The 19088-nt window shown below is 35.8% G+C and overlaps 1 protein-coding gene across 5 annotated transcripts in view; it reads left to right on the forward strand.

Moving 5' to 3' along the window:
* Nucleotides 1-19088, forward strand: part of TMLHE (trimethyllysine hydroxylase, epsilon) — a 68412-nt gene that overhangs the window by 36492 nt on the left and 12832 nt on the right. For 3 of the 5 annotated variants that reach the window (XM_033849663.2, XM_004326077.4, XM_033849664.2), the window contains exons 5-6: nucleotides 404-523; nucleotides 3645-3881. In XM_033849663.2, the coding sequence (XP_033705554.1) occupies nucleotides 404-523; nucleotides 3645-3881 (357 nt within the window). The remainder of the gene's footprint in view (nucleotides 1-403; nucleotides 524-3644; nucleotides 3882-19088) is intronic. The other 2 variants (XM_033849665.2, XM_073799617.1) reach the window with 2 other exon arrangements.

Consider the following 19088-nt stretch of genomic DNA (forward strand, 5'->3'; position numbering starts at 1 on the left):
CCTTTCTCTTTTTCTTATTCCTACATGTCTAAAAGATGGGTGAAGATCTACATTAATCACTTCTAAAAGCAGCTACCCCAAAACATCTTTTTCTATGTGAGGAAGGTGAGTGCAGGACAGAAGTTTGAGTGTGAAAGCTATTAAAAGTAGAAACATAAACAGAGTGGGATGATTCCCTAAGCTTTCAAGCTATATTATCCTTTCACCCTTTTCCCCCCAGCTTCCTAGAATATTACTCAGTGGAGGAATTGTTTAGACGGGTGATGTGTTCAACTGTCATATTTACCTTATAGATGGAAATCTGGAGCCAAACAATCTATTGTTATTTGTGAATAATTAAAGAAAGTATTGGAAAGAGTTTTGAATGATAAGAATGAAAGGTTTCCTATACTTCATTTGACAGAGAAACCATCTATGGGAGGATGTGGTATTTCACTTCAGACTTCTCCAGGGGTGACACTGCATACACCAAGCTAGCTCTGGATCGGCACACTGACACTACCTATTTTCAAGAGCCCTGTGGGTAGGTGGATTAGAATTTTCCAAAGTGGGATCATTACGTGTGATGGTCTTGAATAGTTTCTTAATCATTCTCTGTTTTATTTGAACCGAGATCATATCTGCTGCTGCTGATTTGTATGACTGTTTCTTTTCTCCATAGAAACATGATCATTTTTAAACACCCTAGCTCAGTCTTCTTTAGACTTATAGGAATAAAATTTTTGAAATGATTGAAAATCTACCTTACTACATAAATGGATGTAAATTTTGTTTAATTTACATTTTTCTCAAAGTAATTACAAATAACTTACCAAAAATGTATTGATTAACCATTAGTTTGGGAATTTGTACAGTTTTTCATATTTAGTTATTATATTGCAAAGGGGTCAATCTTCCAAACACAGCTACTTTGGGTATGGTAGTAAGAGGAATTTAAATCCAATTTACAAGAAGTTGGAGAGGAGGAATGAATGAAAAATAACCTTATTACATGGACTCCGAAGCTATTGAGTCAAAGATAACGTATACCATACTTTTTTGCAGCTTTATTGAGATATAATTGGCATGTGACATTGTGTAAATATAAGGTGTACAACGTGTTGATTTGATATGGTCGTATACTGTAATATTATTACCACCAGTAGCTAACAGAGAGTAGATCTTAAATCTTCTCACCACAGAAAAGAAATAGTAATTATTTGACATGATACATTGATTTCCTTTAAGGGTTTGGAACCTAAGAATATTTGGTTCAGAGGAGGAAGAATAAAGCATCTTTTTGACATCCTGCTCAATGTTATGGATACACAGAAAGTCCTGCATCCTCATTCTACAGGATGCAGAAGGAAGAATATGAGGAAATGGGATGAGAAACAGTTGGACAGGGGTTGAGGTTCAAATATTGACTAGCTCTTTTCTCTCTGACCACTACCAGAGATACACAGTTGTCTGTGCCTTTAATTTAACCCTTTCTAATCAATGGCAAGGACCAAGTACATGAGCAGTATAATGAGAGTGGTTAAGAGTTCAGGCTATGGAATCAACCAGACCTGGATTTGTATCCCAACTGGAACATAGGTTAGCTTTGTGATCTTGGAAGATAACTTAACCTCTCTGTGCCTCAGTTTCTTCATCTGTAGAATGGGACTAGTAATAAAACCTGTCCATTTGTATTGCTTAGGGATTAAGTTACATGATGTATTTAAAGCACTTGGCATACTTCCTAGAACATAATAAACGTTCAATAAATACTAGCTATTATTATTATCATTTTAGCCATTGTCGTCGTCGTCATCATCACCGTTATATGCCTTATGCTTTCTAAAGCTACCTTTGCTCAGGATCTCATCCTTTCCAACCTCCTTGGGGATTTCTCTCTCCTGTGTCTTCAGCCTTCCATACATATTGACTCCTTCCTATCAGCTTCTCATTTCTTAAGTCTCTACGTTTGTACACTTCCTTTGACTCTATCTCCTTCTAGTTACAGCCCCGCCTTACTCCTCACCTTCACAGCTAAACTTATTGAAATAATTGTCTACATTCAGTGTCTTTTCATTCTCACTTCTCATTCATTCTTCAAACCTGTAGTCAGCTAGTTTATCCACCCCCTCCCAATTAAGATTAATCTCTCCAAAGTCACCAGCAACTAACTTATTGCCATACCCAGTGTGTACCTTTCAGTCTTCGTCTTATTTGACCCCTGGGGCCATTTACCACTGCCTCTTCTTAAATATCCTTTCTTTTCTAGTTCTCCTTCTATATCTGTAGCCCTTTTTCCTCAGTCTCCCGTGCCAGCTTATTTTCCTTTGTCCATGTCATAAATATGGTTGTTTCTCAAGGTTTTCTCCTTCTCCCTCTTTTTACTTGAAATGATCTCTTCTTCCATGCTCTTGGCTTTAGCTACCACCTACAGACGACTACAAAATCTACCTCTCTTCTAAGGTAAACGTCTTCAACTGGCTACTAAGTAATCCTAACCTAGAAATTTCACAGAAAGGTCAACAGAGCCAGAACTGACCTTCTCATTTTAATTGTATTTACCCTAGGTTCTCCTTGATTTTATTCCTTCTATCTTTATTTATGTTTATTACTTATTTTACTTTGTTGTTTACTTTTCCTTATTTCTTCTTTTTTCCTAAATAACTATTAATTTTATTTTCCCCTTGTTAATTTGAAATTTTTACTTTAGTTTTCCAGTCCATTAATAGTTGCATTTCCTTTTCCTGTTAAATTTTCAGCCATATATAACTCAACTATTTCAACATGTCCTTAAACTGAACCTCTTCCTCAACCCCTCTCACCCCCTTTTTATCATCCAATTATGCGTCTGCCTGTGTTCTCTTGGCAGATGGCATGATTTGTCAGGTTGTCCAGGTGAAAAACCTGCAGGCATTCTAGATACTTGCCTGTTTTTCGTCCTCTGTCATGTTGCTTAGCTGTGTCCTCTTTTCTATAAAACCCATCTCTAAGCTCAACCCCTCAGTATTTTTCTCTGCTATTTCAGTTATCAAAGTTGTTTTCCATGTTTTTTGTCATCTTGCTTCCCACCAGTTCATCTCCCATCTCAGTTTAAACTCGTTGTTTTACGTTGATATCTTTGGTCATACTTTTTTTCTTTTTTTTTGGGCCTGGAATGCCCTCTCCTCACCTCAATCTCATTTCAGCCCAACTCTTGCTCATTCTTTAAGACTAAGCAAAACCATTCTCATCCACCTCCAAAAACATTTCTCTATACAACACACCACTACAATAATTTCCTCTGTTTATGGCTCCACTGTATCTTGTATACAACTTTATTATAGTGCCTGTTGGTACTTACTTGCTTCATCTCTTCTTAGTAGACTGGCCTTCTTTAAAACAGAGACTATACCTTATTCATGATGGTATTCCCTGGGTCTGTCACATATAGCCATCAATACATGTTAAATATGCTTAGGAGGAACCTGTAGTGGCATTAATATTTCAAAGCACAAAAAAGTACAGCTGGCTATGAAGGGAAGACAATTGGGAAATGAGATTTATTTCTTAGTGAAAAGAAAATGACACAGTGGAGTCAATAATCATTTCATATTTTTTTTCTAAAATTTTGATATATTCTCTTTTCTCCACTGAACAGAATAATTTAATTTTTTCCCCCTCTTTAGCATTCAAGTGTTTCACTGTCTTAAGCATGAAGGAACAGGTGGCAGGACACTGCTAGTAGATGGATTCTATGCAGCAGAACAGGTACTTCAGAAGGCACCTGAGGAATTTGAACTCCTCAGCAAAGTGCCATTGAAGCATGAATATATTGAAAATGTTGGAGAATGTCACAACCACATGATTGGGGTAGGGCCAGTCTTAAATATCTACCCATGGAATAAAGAGCTCTATATGATCAGGTGAGTACCAAAGAACTCTCTCTCAGTGTAATGTATTTGTCAGATATTAGTCTTCTAATGTAATGAAAATTCCTAATATCCTATGTCTGTCACATTTTAATATTACTATTGTATAGCTTTCTATTAGTACAATTTCCATTCTTATTTTAATTCCCATGGAATAATAAATAGGCCAACAGAGAAGGAATGCTAGATTGGAGGGGACAGATATTTCACATAGCATTTAAAATGAAAACATTTTAAAAACAAAACACAGTTATTAAATTGTGCTCAGTCACCAAATAGCTAGGGTACCCAAAGGCATGATAACAACAACATTTGACTGTTGCCCAGATTTATGCAAAGCTCCTGACCTGTGTATATCCAATAGTCTACTAGGTATTGCCACCTAGTATCTTGTAGGATCATAAAGCACAGTTTATTCAAAACTGAACTCATCATCTCCACTCATTTCAAGCCTTCTCCTTCACACTGAATTGTGAAGATAAAAATAAATTGTTGCCCCTGTCTTTGCCCCTGGACTGTAGTCGGAACTACATAAATACTAAATCACTTCCCTGGGATAAGCTCCACTGGAAAACTCTCCCTCAGTCATTCTTATATCTCAATTGCCTAAAACAATGAGTAGGTGCTCAATATTTTCCCAAACATTTTATTACGAACATTTTTCATAATACGGAAAAGTTGAAAAGCATTTACAAGAAAACTCATATACCTACCACCTAGATTCTACCATTGAGATATTACTATACTTACTTTATTACCTATCTATCCATCTTTCTATCCCTCTGTTTATCTATCAATTAATCTTATTTTTGATACATTGGAAAGTACATTGCAGATATGAGTATATGTCCCCCTAATATACTTCAACATTTATAACCTTAAGTCTAAAGTTCAATATTTGTTTACAGATCTTTAATTTTGATATAAAATATACATACAGTGATGTTATAAATATTGAATATACACTTGCTGAGTTTTGAAAAATGCATACACCTATGTAACCCAAACCCCTATCAAGATATCGAATATTACCATCACTACAGAAAGTAACTTTATTCCCCTTCTCAGTCCAACCCTGCACATACACTGAGAGGAAAACCCTGTTTTGATTTTTTACCACCATAGATTAGTTTTGCCTGTTCTAGAAATTCAGATCATGGAACAGATCTATTCTTTTATGAATAAACACCTGAGCTGTTTCCTGTTTGGTGTTATTATGAATAAAGCTTCCATGAATGTTCATGTATAAGTATCTTTGTAGATACGTGTTTTCATTTCACTCAGATAAATACCGAAGAATGGAACTGCTGGATCGTAGAGTAGATGACTTTTTAGTTTCATTAGCAACTGCCAGAACTTTTACTAAAGTACTTGTTCCATTTTACATGGACATCAACAGTGTATGAAAGTTGTACCCACTCCACATCCTTGTTAATACTTGGCGGTGTCAGTCTTATTAATTTTAGCCATTATGGTGGGTATCTCCTTGGGGTTCTAATTTGCATTTTTGGCGATTGATGATGTTGAGCCTCTTTCCGTGTGCATGTTGACCATTCATATATTTTCTTTTGCTAAGTATCTAGTTAGATCTTTTGCCCATTTTTTCACTGGATTGTCTTTTCATTATTGAGTTGTAGGGGTTCTTTATATACCCTGGTTACCAGTTCTTACCTGATATGTTTTAGGAATATTTTCTTCTAGTCTGTGGCTTACCTATTTATTTTTTAACTGTGATGTTTGATAAGCAGAAAATTTTAATTTTAATGAAATGTAGTTGATCAGTTTTTCCCTAATGATCATTGAATCTGTGACCTGCATAAGAAATCTTTGACTACCCCCATGACATAATGATATTCTCCTCCGTTTTCTAAAGGTGTTATGGTTTTATCTTTTGCATCTAAGTCAGTGATCTATCTCAAACTAATTTTTTACATGTTGTGAGGTAAAGGTAGAAGTTCCTGTTTTATACACATGGATACTCAGGTGTTATAGCACCACTTGTTGAAAAGACCTTCCTTTCCCCCATTGGATTACCTTTGAAACTCTGTCAAAAATCAAATGACCATATAAAGGTGAGTTTGTTTCTGGACCCTCTGTTTGGTTCCATTATCTATTTGTGGATCTTTATGACAGTTCCACATAGTCTTGGCTACTGCAGGTTTATAGTAATTCTTGAAGTCAGGTAATATGTCTGTCAACTTTGTTATTTTTCAAGATTATTTTGGATATTCTAGGTCAGGGGTTTACACACTTTTCTGTAAAGGGCCAAATAGTAAGTATTTTAGGCCTTGTAGGCCGTATGGTCTCTATTGCAACTACTCAATACTGTGTGGAAACACAACAGCAGCCATAGACAATACGTAAATGAATGGGTGTAGCTGAGTTCCAATAAAACATTATTTACAAAAACAGGCAGGAGTCTGGGTTTGGCCCACACACCATAGTTTGCCAGCCTTAGTTCTAGGTTCCTTATATTTTCATATAAATTTTAAAATCAGCTTTTCAATGTTTAGGGAAAAGCCTGTTAGGATTATGATTGAGATTGCTTTGAATCTATAGATCATTTTGGTGAGAACTGACAAACTAACAGCTTTGAGTCCTCCAATCCATGAACCTGATCTTTCTATATATTTGGTCTTATCTAATTTCTCTCATCAGTGTTTTATATTATTGAAGATAGAGATCTTGTGTATCTTTTGTTTATTTTATTTCTAAGTATTTTTATGTTTTGGTGGTATTATAAAATAAAATTTTAATATTATTTTCCAATTGTTTGCTGCCATTATATAAAAACAATTTATTTCTCTTTAAATTAGCATTTTATTCTATAGCCCTGCTAAAGTCATTCGTTAGTCCTGAGAAGTTTTTATTTTTTAGGTTTCTTGGAATTTTCTATCTAGACAATCATGTTGTAGGGACAGTTTTATTCTTTCCTTTCCAATCTATATGCTTATTTATTTGTTTTTCTTATCTTGTTGCATTGTTTAGCGCTCCACTATTATGTTAAATGAGAGTGACAAGAACAGACGTCTTTAGGATGAAAGTGTTCACTATTTTGCCATGTATGACATTAGCTGTAAGGGTCTAGTGATGTTTTCTATCAGATTAAGGAATTTCCCTTCCAAGTTTGCTGAGAGGTTTTTTTAACCATAAATGGGTATTACATTTTGATAAATGTTTTATCTTCATTTATCAATTGAAACGATCATATTATTTTTCTTCTTTATTCTATGGATATGGCAAATTACATTAAGTTATTTCCAAATGTTAAACCAACCTTGCACTCCTAGGATAAACTGTACTTGATCATAATTTATTACTATACACACACACACACACACACACACACATATATGTATGTGTGTGTGTGTGCATGTGTATGGACCCAGTCAAGAGATAGATACTACATGGTAGGTTAAACAGGGAAAAGTTAATATAAAGAATTAGGAACTAGGATAAAAGAGTGACTATGAGATATGAGGAAATTAATGTATATAATATTCTTTCAGAGCAGCTACAGTGTCATTGCATTTTAAACACAATGCTTTGCCATCTAATTTGATAACAAAATAATCCATACTCCTCTGTGCCTTAAACACATGACACTTAAGTCCACTTTTCTCTTTTGTTGTTCCAACATTATGGGTATGCACTGGTAATAAAAAAGTTTTAAATATTATGGAATGACAGTATATAACATTCAAAATGCTGGTAGTAATAACTGTATCACCACAATTTGTAATGTGCTGAGCAGTGGTGCAAAAGGATGAGAGCACCACATACGTCTCTGTTGCTACTACTCAACTCTGCCATTGTAGTATGGAAGCCACCATAGACATATAAGTGAATATATGTGGCCATGTTCCAATAAAACTCTGTTTCTAGACACTGAAAGTTGAAATTCATATAATTTTCATGCATCACAAAATTTAAAAAAAAGATATGAGGAAATTCATTATAGTACCCTAGGGCTGAGGCAGAGTATCCAAGGAAGAATAAACATGGAAGAGGTTCAGATCTGGAAGAAAGAGTGGTTCAGCCACCTGATATCAGAGAAGTTTGCTGATTTAGCCAGGCAGGAGCTGGTCTAGAGTTGCTGAGCAAACAATAGGCCACCCTTCCAGAGTACAGGCAGGCAAGGGAGCCGGCAATCAGCAACTGGTGGTGTGAGTGTGCAACGGAAGCCTAGGTGCCAGTGAAAGCATGCAATCTAGGTGCTCTTAAGTCTTCCTGCTTTCACTGGCATTCAGACTTACTTTCAGTATGTGATCCCACAGAACACAGGAGGCCTCCTGCAGGTCATTCAGGAGCTCTGGTTTACTATACTGAGAGGGCTATGGAAAGGTTGTCACCAAGATGAGGCTGCAAGGTGGCATAGGGACCGTGTCCTGGGCCCTGAGGGTTGGTGCCACCTGATGCCCTCACACCCACACAGCAGAGACCTGGCTAGGGCCAGAAATAGCAAGAGAACCTCTTTCTCCTGCAGTGTCCCTCCAACACCAGCTACTGAGAAAGTCTAATGTTGTACTCGCTATAAAGGAAAAATGCTAAAAGAAATTCTTAAATCAAGAACATGTATTGTATGTAAGGATGCATTCAGAACTGAGAAGCAATAAATTAGTAACTGATACATACATATCTGGTTTCAGCTTAATAATATCACGTTGAGAAGTTTTGCATCTAGGTTCAAGAGGGATATTGGTCGACAGTTTTCTTGTTTTGTAATGACTTTGTAAAACTCTGGTTTACCAAAGAGTTTGTATGGTATTAGTGCTATTTCCACCTTAAATGTTTGCTAGAATTTACTAGGCAAACTGTCTGGGAATGGAGTTTATTTTATGAGAAAGTTTTGGATATTAAATTCAATTTTTTATGTATATATAGAGCTAGTAAGATTTTTGTTTCCTCTACTGGTTCTTTCAATAAATCTGTACATTTTATCTAAGTTGTCAATTGTTCAGTCATAAAGTCATTCAAAATATTCTCTTATTCTTTTCATATAATGTCTGTCATCTCTGTAATGATGATTCTTAGTATTAGTAATTTTAGCTCTCTTTTTTTCTGGTTTAGTCTAGCTAAACGTTTACCAATGTTGTTCGTCCTTTCCAAGAGCCACCGTATTGCTTTGTTAATTCTGCCTATCGTTTGTTTCTATTTTATTGATTTATGTTATCTTCATTATTTCTTTACTTTTACATACTTTTGGTTTAATTTATTCTCATTTTTCTAGTCCCCCAAGGTAGAACCTTATATCATTGATATTATACATTTAGTCTTTTTTAATACAATCGTTAAAAACTATGTTTGTACCTCTAAGCCTTTTTACCTGCATCCTACAAATATTGATGTTTATTTTCATGATAATTAAGTACGAAATATTTTCTGATTTCGCTTATGTGTTCTTTCTTTAACCATGTTATTTTGTACTCTGTGTCCTCTCTGATTTTTTTGACTAATTATTCCGTCAGCCACTGAGAAAACACCACTAAAATATCCAAATAATATGGTGATTTTGTCTATTTCTCCCTTTAATTCCATCAGTTCTTGCTTCATGTTTTTTGAGTATCTGTTACTAAGCACATACTAATTTATGATTTTTATGTCTTTCTGATGAAACAACCTTTTGTCATAAAATGTCCCTCTTTCACTTTGTTTTGAAGTCTATTTTATCTGAAATTAATATAACCACTCCAACAATCTTATACTTACACTTTGCATGCTATTTAATTTTCTATCTTCTTTTTCTGACTTATCTGTGTTTTTGTGTTTAAATAAATGGCATATACGTACTTCAGTCTTACTTTTTTATCCAGTCTGACAGTCTCTTTTAATTGGGATATTAAGTGCATTAACATTTTTTAAACCTTTAAAACATTTTAAAAGTTATTTGTATACCATAAAATTAATATGTTTTAAGTATCTAATTCAGTGATTGTTATTGTATTTACAAAGTCATGTAACCATCATCACAATCCAGTTTTTGACATTTCTGTCAACCCCAAAAGTTCCCTCCTGCCCATTAAGCAGTGACTCCCCCATTCCCTCACCCCAACCCCAGTCCATCACAGCCCCTAGCAATCACTTATCAACTTTCTGTCTGTATGGATTTGCCTATTCTAGACATTTTCTGTAAATGGAATCATATAATACATAGTCTTTTTTTTGTTTATTACATCTTTATTGGAGTATAATTGCTTTACAATGGTGTGTTAGTTTCTGCTTTGTAACAAAGTGAATCAGTTATACATATACATATGTTCCCATATCCCTTCCCCCTTGCGTCTCCCTCCCTCCCACCCTCCCTATCCCACCCCTCTAGGTGGTCACAAAGCACCGAGCCGATCTCCCTGTGCTATGTGGCTGCTTCCCACTAGCTATCTATTTTCCGTTTGGTAGTGTATATATGTCCATGCCACTCTCTCACTTTGTCACAGCTTACCCTTCCCCTTCCCCATATCCTCAAGTCCGTTCTCTAGTAGGTCTGTGTCTTTATTCCTGTCTTACCCCTAGGTTCTTCATGACATTTTTTTCTTAGATTCCATATATATGTGTTAGCATATGGTATTTGTCTTTCTCTTTCTGACTTACTTCACTCTGTATGACAGACTCTAGGTCCATCCACCTCATTACAAATAGCTCAATTTCGTTTCTTTTTATGGCTGACTAATATTCCATTGTATATATGTGCCACATCTTCTTTATCCATTCATCCCATGATGGACACTTAGGTTGCTTCCATGTCCTGGCTATTGTAAATAGAGCTGCAGTGAACGTTTTGGTACATGACTCTTTATGAATTATGGTTTTCTCACAGTATATGCCCAGTAGTGGTATTGCTGGGTCATACAGTAGTTCTATTTGTAGTTTTTTAAGGAACCTCCATACTGTTCTCCATAGTGGCTGTACCAATTCACATTCCCACCAGCAGTGCAAGAGTGTTCCCTTTTCTCCACACCCTCTCCAGCATTTATTGTTTCTAGATTTTTTGATGATGGCCATTCTGACTGGTGTGAGATGATATCTCATTGTAGTTTTGATTTGCATTTCTCTAATGATTAATGATGTTGAGCATTCTTTCATGTGTTTGTTGGCAGTCTGTATATCTTCTTTGGAGAAATGTCTATTTAGGTCTTCTGCTCATTTTTGGATTGGGTTGTTTTGTTTTTTGTTATTGAGCTGCATGAGCTGCTTATAAATTTTGGAGATTAATCCTTTGTCAGTTGCTTCATTTGCAAATATTTTCTCCCATTCTGAGGGTTGTCTTTTGGTCTTGTTTATGGTTTCCTTTGCTGTGCAAAAGCTTTGTAGTTTCATTAGGTCTCATTTGTTTATTTTTGTTTATTTTTGTTTTTATTTCCATTTCTCGAGGAGGTGGGTCAAAAAGGATCTTGCTGTGATTTATATCATAGAGTGTTCTGCATATGTTTTCCTCTGAGAGTTTGATAGTTTCTGGCCTTACATTTAGGTCTTTAATCCATTTTGAGCTTATTTTTGTGTATGGTGTTAGGGAGTGATCTAATCTCGTACTTTAACATGTACCTGTCCAGTTTTCCCAGCAACACATATTGAAGAGGCTGTCCTTTCTCCACTGTACATTCCCAACTCCTTTATCAAAGATAAGGTGACCATATGTGCATGGGTTTATCTCTGGGCTTTCTATCCTGTTGCATTGATCTATCTTTCTGTTTTTGTGCCAGTACCATACAGTCTTGATACTGTAGCTTTGTAGTATAGTCTGAAGTCAGGGAGCCTGATTCCTCCAGCTTCGTTTTTCATTCTCAAGATTGCTTTGGCTATTCGGGGTCTTTTGTGTTTCCATACAAATTGTGAAATTTTTTGTTCTAGTTCTAGTTCTATGAAAAATGCCATTGGTAGTTTGATAGGGATTGCATTGAATCTGTAGATTGCTTTGGGTAGTAGAGTCATTTTCACAATGTTGATTCTTCCAATCCAAGAACATGGTATATCTCTCCACCTATTTGTATCATCTTTAATTTCTTTCATCAGTGTCTTATAATTTTCTGCATACAGGTCTTTTGTCTCCTTAGGTAGGTTTATTCCTAGATATTTTATTCTTTTTGTTGCAATGGTAAATGGGAGTGTTTTCCTGATTTCACTTTCAGATTTTCCATCATTAGTGTATAGGAATGCCAGAGATCTCTGTGCATTAATTTTGTATCCTGCTACTTTACCAGATTCATTGATTAGCTCTAGTAGTTTTCTGGTAGCATCTTTAGGATTCTCTATGTATAGTATCATGTCATCTGCAAACAGTGACAGCTTTACTTCTTCTTTTCCAATTTGGATTCCTTTTATTTCCTTTTGTTCTCTGATTGCTGTGGCTAAAACTTCCAAAACTATGTTGAATAAGAGTGGTGAGGGCTTCCCTGGTGGCGCAGTGGTTGAGAGTCCGCCTGCCGACGCAGGGGACACGGGTTCGTGCCCCGGTCTGGGAAGATCCCACATGCCGCGGAGCAGCTGGACCCATGAGCCATGGCCACTGAGCCTGCGCGTCCAGAGCCTGTGCTCCACAATGAGAGAGGCCACAACAGTGAGAGGCCCGTGTACCACAAAAAAAAAAAAAAAAAGTGGTGAGAGTGGGCAACCTTGTCTTGTTCCTGATCTTAGTAGATATGCTAATACATAGTCTTTTGTGTCAGCTCTCTTTCACTCACTTAGCATAATGATTTCAAAGTTCATCCATGCTGTAATATGTATCTGTTTAATTACTGAATAGTATTCCTTTATATATATCGTATTTTATTTATACATTCAACAGTAATGAACATTTGGATTATTTCTAGTTTGGGGCTATTCCAGATAATGTTGCTATGAACATTTGCATACAAGTCTTTATGTAGACATGTTTTTTTCATTTCTCTTGGGTAGATTTCTAAGAATGTAATTGCTGGTTCATATGGTAACTCTGCATTTATCCCTTTGAGGAACTGCTAAACTGGTTTCCACACTGGATGCACCAGTTAACATCCCTGCCAGTAATGTATGAGGCCTTCAGTTTCTCTACATCCTCACCAGCATTTGTTATTATCTGTCTTTGATTATAGCCATCCTAGTGGGTATGAAGTAGTATCTCACTCTGGTTTTGATTTGCATTTCCCTGATGATTAATGATGTTGAACATCTTTTCATTTGTTCTTTCATTTTGCTTCTTGGCCATTTGTACATCTTCTTTAGTCAAATCTGCTGTCGATTTTTAAATTGTATCATTTGTCTTTTTTTTTTTCTTCCAGTTTCATTGAAATGTAATTGACATACAGTGCTGTATAAGTTTAAGGTGTACAGCATAATGATTTGACTTACATACATCATGAAATGATTATCAACAATAAGTTTAGTGAACATCCATCATCTCATATAGATACAACATTAAATAAATAAATAAATATTTTTTTCCTTGTGATGAGAACTCAGGATTTACTCTCTTAACAATTTTAATGTATAACATACAACAGTGTTAATTATATTTATCATGTTGTACATTACATCCCTAGTAATTTTTTATCTTACAGTTGGAAGTTTGTACCTTTTGATCATCTTCATCCAATTCCCCCTCCCCCCTCTACCTTCTGCCTCTGGTAACCACAAATCTGATCTCTTTTTCTGAGAGTTTGTTTGTTTGTTTGTTTTTGAAGTATAATTGACCTACAACACTATGTTAGTTCCTGGTGCACAACATAGTGATTCAATATTTCTATACATTTCATACCCATCACCATGATAAGTCTACTTACCATCTCTCACCATACAAAGTTATTACATAATTATTCATTATACTCCCCACACTTTACATTTCGTACCCATGACTCATTTGTTTTGTAACTGGAAGTTTGTACTTCTTAATGCCCCTCAGCTATTTCTCTCATCCCCCTTCCCCTCTCCCGTCTGGCAACCACCTGTTTGTTCTCTGTATCTTTGACTCTGTTTCTCTTTTGTTTTGCTTGTTCATTTGTTTTATTTTAAAATTCCACATATAAGTGCTATCATATGGTACTTGTCTTTCTCTGTCTGATTTATTTCACTTAGGACAATGCCCTCTAGGTCCATCCATGTTGTCACAAATGGCAAGATCTTCATTCTTTTTTATGGCTGAGGAATATTCCAGTGTGTGTGTGTATGTGTGTGTGTGTGTGTGTGTGACATCTTCTTTATCCACTCACCTATTGATGGGGCCTAAGTTGCTTTCATATCATGGCTACTATAAACAATGCTGCAGTGAACATAGGGGTGCACATATCTTTTCACTTTAGTGTTTTTGTTTTCTTCATATACATACCCAGGAGTAGAATTGCTGGATCATATGGTAGTTCTATTTTTAAGTTTTTGAGGAAATTTTCTACTGTTTTCCATAGTGACTGTACCAATTTACATTCCCACCAACAGTGCACGAGGGTTCCCTTTTTTCCACATTCTCTCCAACACTTGTTATTTGTTATCTTTTTGATAATAGCCATTCTGATAAGTGTGACGTGATCTCTGTGTTTCTATACACTAACAATGAACAATCAAAAAGAGAAATTAAGAAAGCAATCCCATTTATAATTGCATCAAAAAGAATAAAATACCTAACAATAAATCTAATCAAGGAGGTAAAAGACATGTACCCAGAAAACTACAAGACACTGATGAAAGAAATTGAAGATAATACAAACTGATGGAAAGGTATACCATGCTCCTGGCTTAGAAGAATTAATATTGTTAAAATGTCCATACTACCCAAGGCAATCTAAAGATTCAATGCAATCCCTATCAAAATACCAATGACATTTTTCACAGAACTAGAACTATAATTATACAATTTGTATGGAAACACAAAAGACCCTGAACAGCCAAAACAATTTTGAGAAAGAACAACAAAGCTGGAGGTGTCACGCTCCTTGATTTCAAACTGTACTACAAAGCTACAATAATCAAAACAGTATGGTACTGTCATGAGAACAGACAAATAGACCCATGGAACATAATAGAGAGCCCAGAAATAAACCCATGCACTTATGATCAATTAATCTATGACAAAGGATGCAGAATATACAATGGGGAAAAGACAGCCTTGTCAATAAATGGTGTTGGGAAAACTGGACAGCTACATGCAAAAGAATCAATCAAACTGGACTACTGTTTCACACCATATATAAAAATAAATTCAAAATGTAGTAAAGACTTAAATATAAGACCTGAAACCACAAAACTTCTAGGAGAAAACATAGGGAATATGCTCTTTGACATTGGTCTTAGCAATTTTTTTGGATATATCTCCTCAGGGAAGGGACACAAAAGCAAAAATAAACAAATTGGACTACATCAAACTGAAAAGCTTTTGCATAGCAAAGGAAGCTGTCAATAAAATGAAAAGGCAGCCTACTGAATGGGAGAAGGCATTTGCAAATGATATATCTGTTAAGAGTTAATATCCAGAATATATAAATAGCTCATACGACATAACATCAAAAAACAACTCAATTTAAAAATGAGCAGAGTACCTGAGTAGACATTTTTCCAAAGAAGACATACAGATGGCCAGCAGGCACAGGAAATGTTCAACATCACTAATCATCAGGGAAATGTAAATCATTTGAATTCTTGTTGGTAAGTTTTATGAGTTCTTTAAATATTCTGGCTACAAGTTCCTTATTGGATATGTCATTTACAATTATTTTTCTCCCAGCATGTGGCTTGTCTTTTTACTCCCCTGTGTTCTTTGGTTGTGCTAGAGTTTTAAATTTTGATGATATCCAAATTACCTATTTTTTCATTGCTTGTGTTTTTCTGTCTTGTATCTAAGAAGGCTTTGCCTAAACTAACGTCATGAAGATTTACGCCTGTGATCTATTCAAAGAGTTTTATAGTTTTAGCTCTTACATTTAGCTCTCTGATCCATTTTTTAGTTAATTTTTGTTTATGGTGTGGATTAAGGGTCCAACATTGTTCTTTTCCTTGTGGGTGTTCAGTTGTCCCAACACTGTTGTTGAAGAGATTATATCCTTTCCCCTATTGAATGGTCTTTGCACCCTTATTGATAATCAACCAAATATATTATATATATATTATTTTTAGTCTTTTGTTTTCTTTTTGCCTGATCATTTTTTTTCTGTTCCTCCTTACCTACCTTCTTATGGATTATTTTAATACATGTTTTGAATTATACCTTAATTTATGCACCATGTAAACATTTTTTCTGGGAGCTTTCAAGATTTTATGTTTGGTTTGCAGCAATTTGTCTGTGATATTCCTAGGTGTGGTTCTCTTTATTTTCTTCCAAATGGGAATTCTCTGAGCATCTTGAATCTGTAAATTTATGTATTTCACCAAACTTTGGTCATTATTTCTTCAAAAAATTTTTCTGCCCCCTTTTCTCTTTTTTTCTGGAACTCCAGTTACACACATGTCAGACCTTTTGATATTGTCCCACAGGTCCCTGATGTTTTATTCATTTTCTTTCCAAAAGTTTTTAAATCTTTTCTTCAGATAGATCAAATGAAATTAGCCAGTTTTCAAATTCACAGACTCTTATCTGTCAGCATCATTCTGTTGTTAAGTCCGTGCAGTAAATGTTTTAATTCAGATGTTGTATTATTCAGTTCTAAAATTTACATGTGGTTCTTTTTTATAGTTTCTTTTATTTTTGGCTGAGAGTTTCTATCCCTTCATTACAAGCATATTTTTCTTTACCTCAATGCATGTAGTGAAAATAGGTGCTTTAAAAATGTTGTCTGGGGCTTCCCTGGTGGTGCAGTGGTTGGGAGTCTGCCTGCCGATGCAAGGGACACGGGTTCGTGCCCCAGTCCGGGGAGGTCCCGCATGCCGCAGAGTGGCTGGGCCCGTGAGCCATGACCACTGAGCCTGCAGGTCTGGAGCCTGTGCTCCGCAACGGGAGAGGCCACAACAGTGAGAGGCCCGCGTACCGCAAAAAAAAAATGTCTGATAATTCCAACATCTGAGATATATAAGGGCTGACCTTATTTGATTGTCTTTTGCCTTTGATAATAGGTCACATTCCTGGTCCTTGTTACATTGAATGATATTGAATTGAATTCTGAAGAATGTGAATATTATGTTATTAGGACTCTAGATTATATTTCTCTAAAGAATGTTGATTTGGGTTTTTTTTAGTAGGCAATCAATTTAATTGTGCTCAGATTTCAAACTCCGTTCTTTGATAGTTCAAACTTCAATTATTTTAGCTCTAGATGTAATGCTGGGAGTTTCTCTTGCACATGTGAAATTCAGGGGTAATCCACATATTTGGGTAGAGCTTATAAAGTTTTGTGCTCCTCTTCTCTGATTCTCTCCTTTCCAGGATTTCCTCTTCACCTTCTGGTGGCAGTTGATTCCCCAAACTCTGTCGTTTGGTTCTTCAGGACAGAAAGACTGAGAGATTTCTTTTGGGGTTTTAACTGCCCTGTATGGTAAAGGCTGTAGCATACCCTCAGGCTGGATGCCATGAAAATGGGAAACTCACCCAGTACGGTTTCTTTCCTCCCCTCCAATATCTGCCTCTACAGTACCTTTGGATAGTTGTTTTTTGTATTTTGTCCAGAGTTTTAAATTGCCACCTATGAGAGGAACAGGTTGATGTAATAGGAGTTTACTTAGCCATTATCAGAAGCAGAACACAGTGCTCAATATTTTTTAATAAATAAAAACATAGCGTGCTTAGGCATTCCCTGGCAGTTCAGTGGTTAGAACTCCACGCTTTCACTGCCACAGCCTGGGTTCAGTCCCTTGTTGGGGAACTAAGATTCTGCAAGCTGCATGGCACAGCTACATATATATGGCATGCTCTGTATAGAAGTAAGCTTCTTCTATAAATGAGACATTATAATAGGTGCAATACCTATTCACATTTTAAACCTTAGTAAAACATTTTAGAGCAAGAGGTATTAAAATGCAAATATTTTGGTACAACTACTTACCTATTCTTCAGCCGTTATTATTCAAAGCTTAGTCTAACCCTGTCCTCCAAGCCTGAGTATAACTTACTGTGAAGACTTTCATGGTTTCTAGGGCTCATTCTTGTGGCTTGAGATAGCTAACTAGTGTTTATTTTAGCTAACATTATTGACCACCTATGTGTCAAGCACGGTGTTAGTTCATAATATATAATACTTCATATAATCCTAATAACCATATAAGGAAGTTATTATTATTCTCAGTTTTCTGATGGGGAAATTGAGGCTCAAAGTGATCAAATAGTTTCTCTAAGGTCACACATCTGAACTGGGATTGTAACAGTGATCTGTCAGAGTGCAATGCCCATCAAATGCATCTTCCATTCAATCACTGAACTCTCTGTACTTGGAAAATCTTTAATTTTCTGTCAACTAATAAGAGGAATAGTTTCATTAGGACTCCCTAGATATTCTTGTCAGATAACTATCTGCTTTATTTTCTTTCCTCTACTTCCAGGGCCTTCTTGCATCATATCAAAGCAGGAAAAAAACAAACAGAAAAATTTTGCAATAATATAATGACATCACTTTGAGCAAAAGTCCAGAAGTCATCTTATTCTAAATATTAAAAAAATTGCAAATCCATTTTACTAATCTGTAATAAACTTTTCCTGCTGCTTCTTGCTATCAGCCTTAGAAAAAAACATCATCTAATATAATATAAATAGTGAATACTAGATCTCATGTGACCTTGGACAAATCTTATCTTTATGTTCCTTATCTATAAAGTAAGATAATAATTAATAGCTGTGCTACTTACCTCACAGGGTTATCAGATAGAGGGTCAATGAGATTGTGTATATGAAAACACTTACAAACTTCAAATCTCTATTTGAAGTCAAGAGATCACAATCATGATGTGTAAAAAGTTGACCTTATGAACCAGCATACACAAGAATTAGATCATTGTTCTGCTCTCTGGTACTAACAATGAGTTAAAGTATTATGGAGACCTGATTTCAAAACCACTCTGCTATTTATAAACTCTGTGGCAGGTTTAACCTAAGTTTCAGTTGCTGCACATGTGAAAGGAGGCTAATACCACCTTCCCTTCTGGGGTGATGAAAGGATTAAATGAAATAATATTTGGCCAAGTGCCTAACAGCACTGAGGGCTTCTGGAAGTGACAGTGAGTGTCAAGACCCTGGTGAAAACTATGCTTCCTCACCCATTTTTCCCTGTGCGCATGGCTCCTTGAAGCCTGGGATGAAGGACTATTATATGCATTCTTTCA

This window comes from Tursiops truncatus, chromosome X, assembly GCF_011762595.2.
Source record: "Tursiops truncatus isolate mTurTru1 chromosome X, mTurTru1.mat.Y, whole genome shotgun sequence".
NCBI classification, from domain to species: domain Eukaryota; kingdom Metazoa; phylum Chordata; class Mammalia; order Artiodactyla; family Delphinidae; genus Tursiops; species Tursiops truncatus.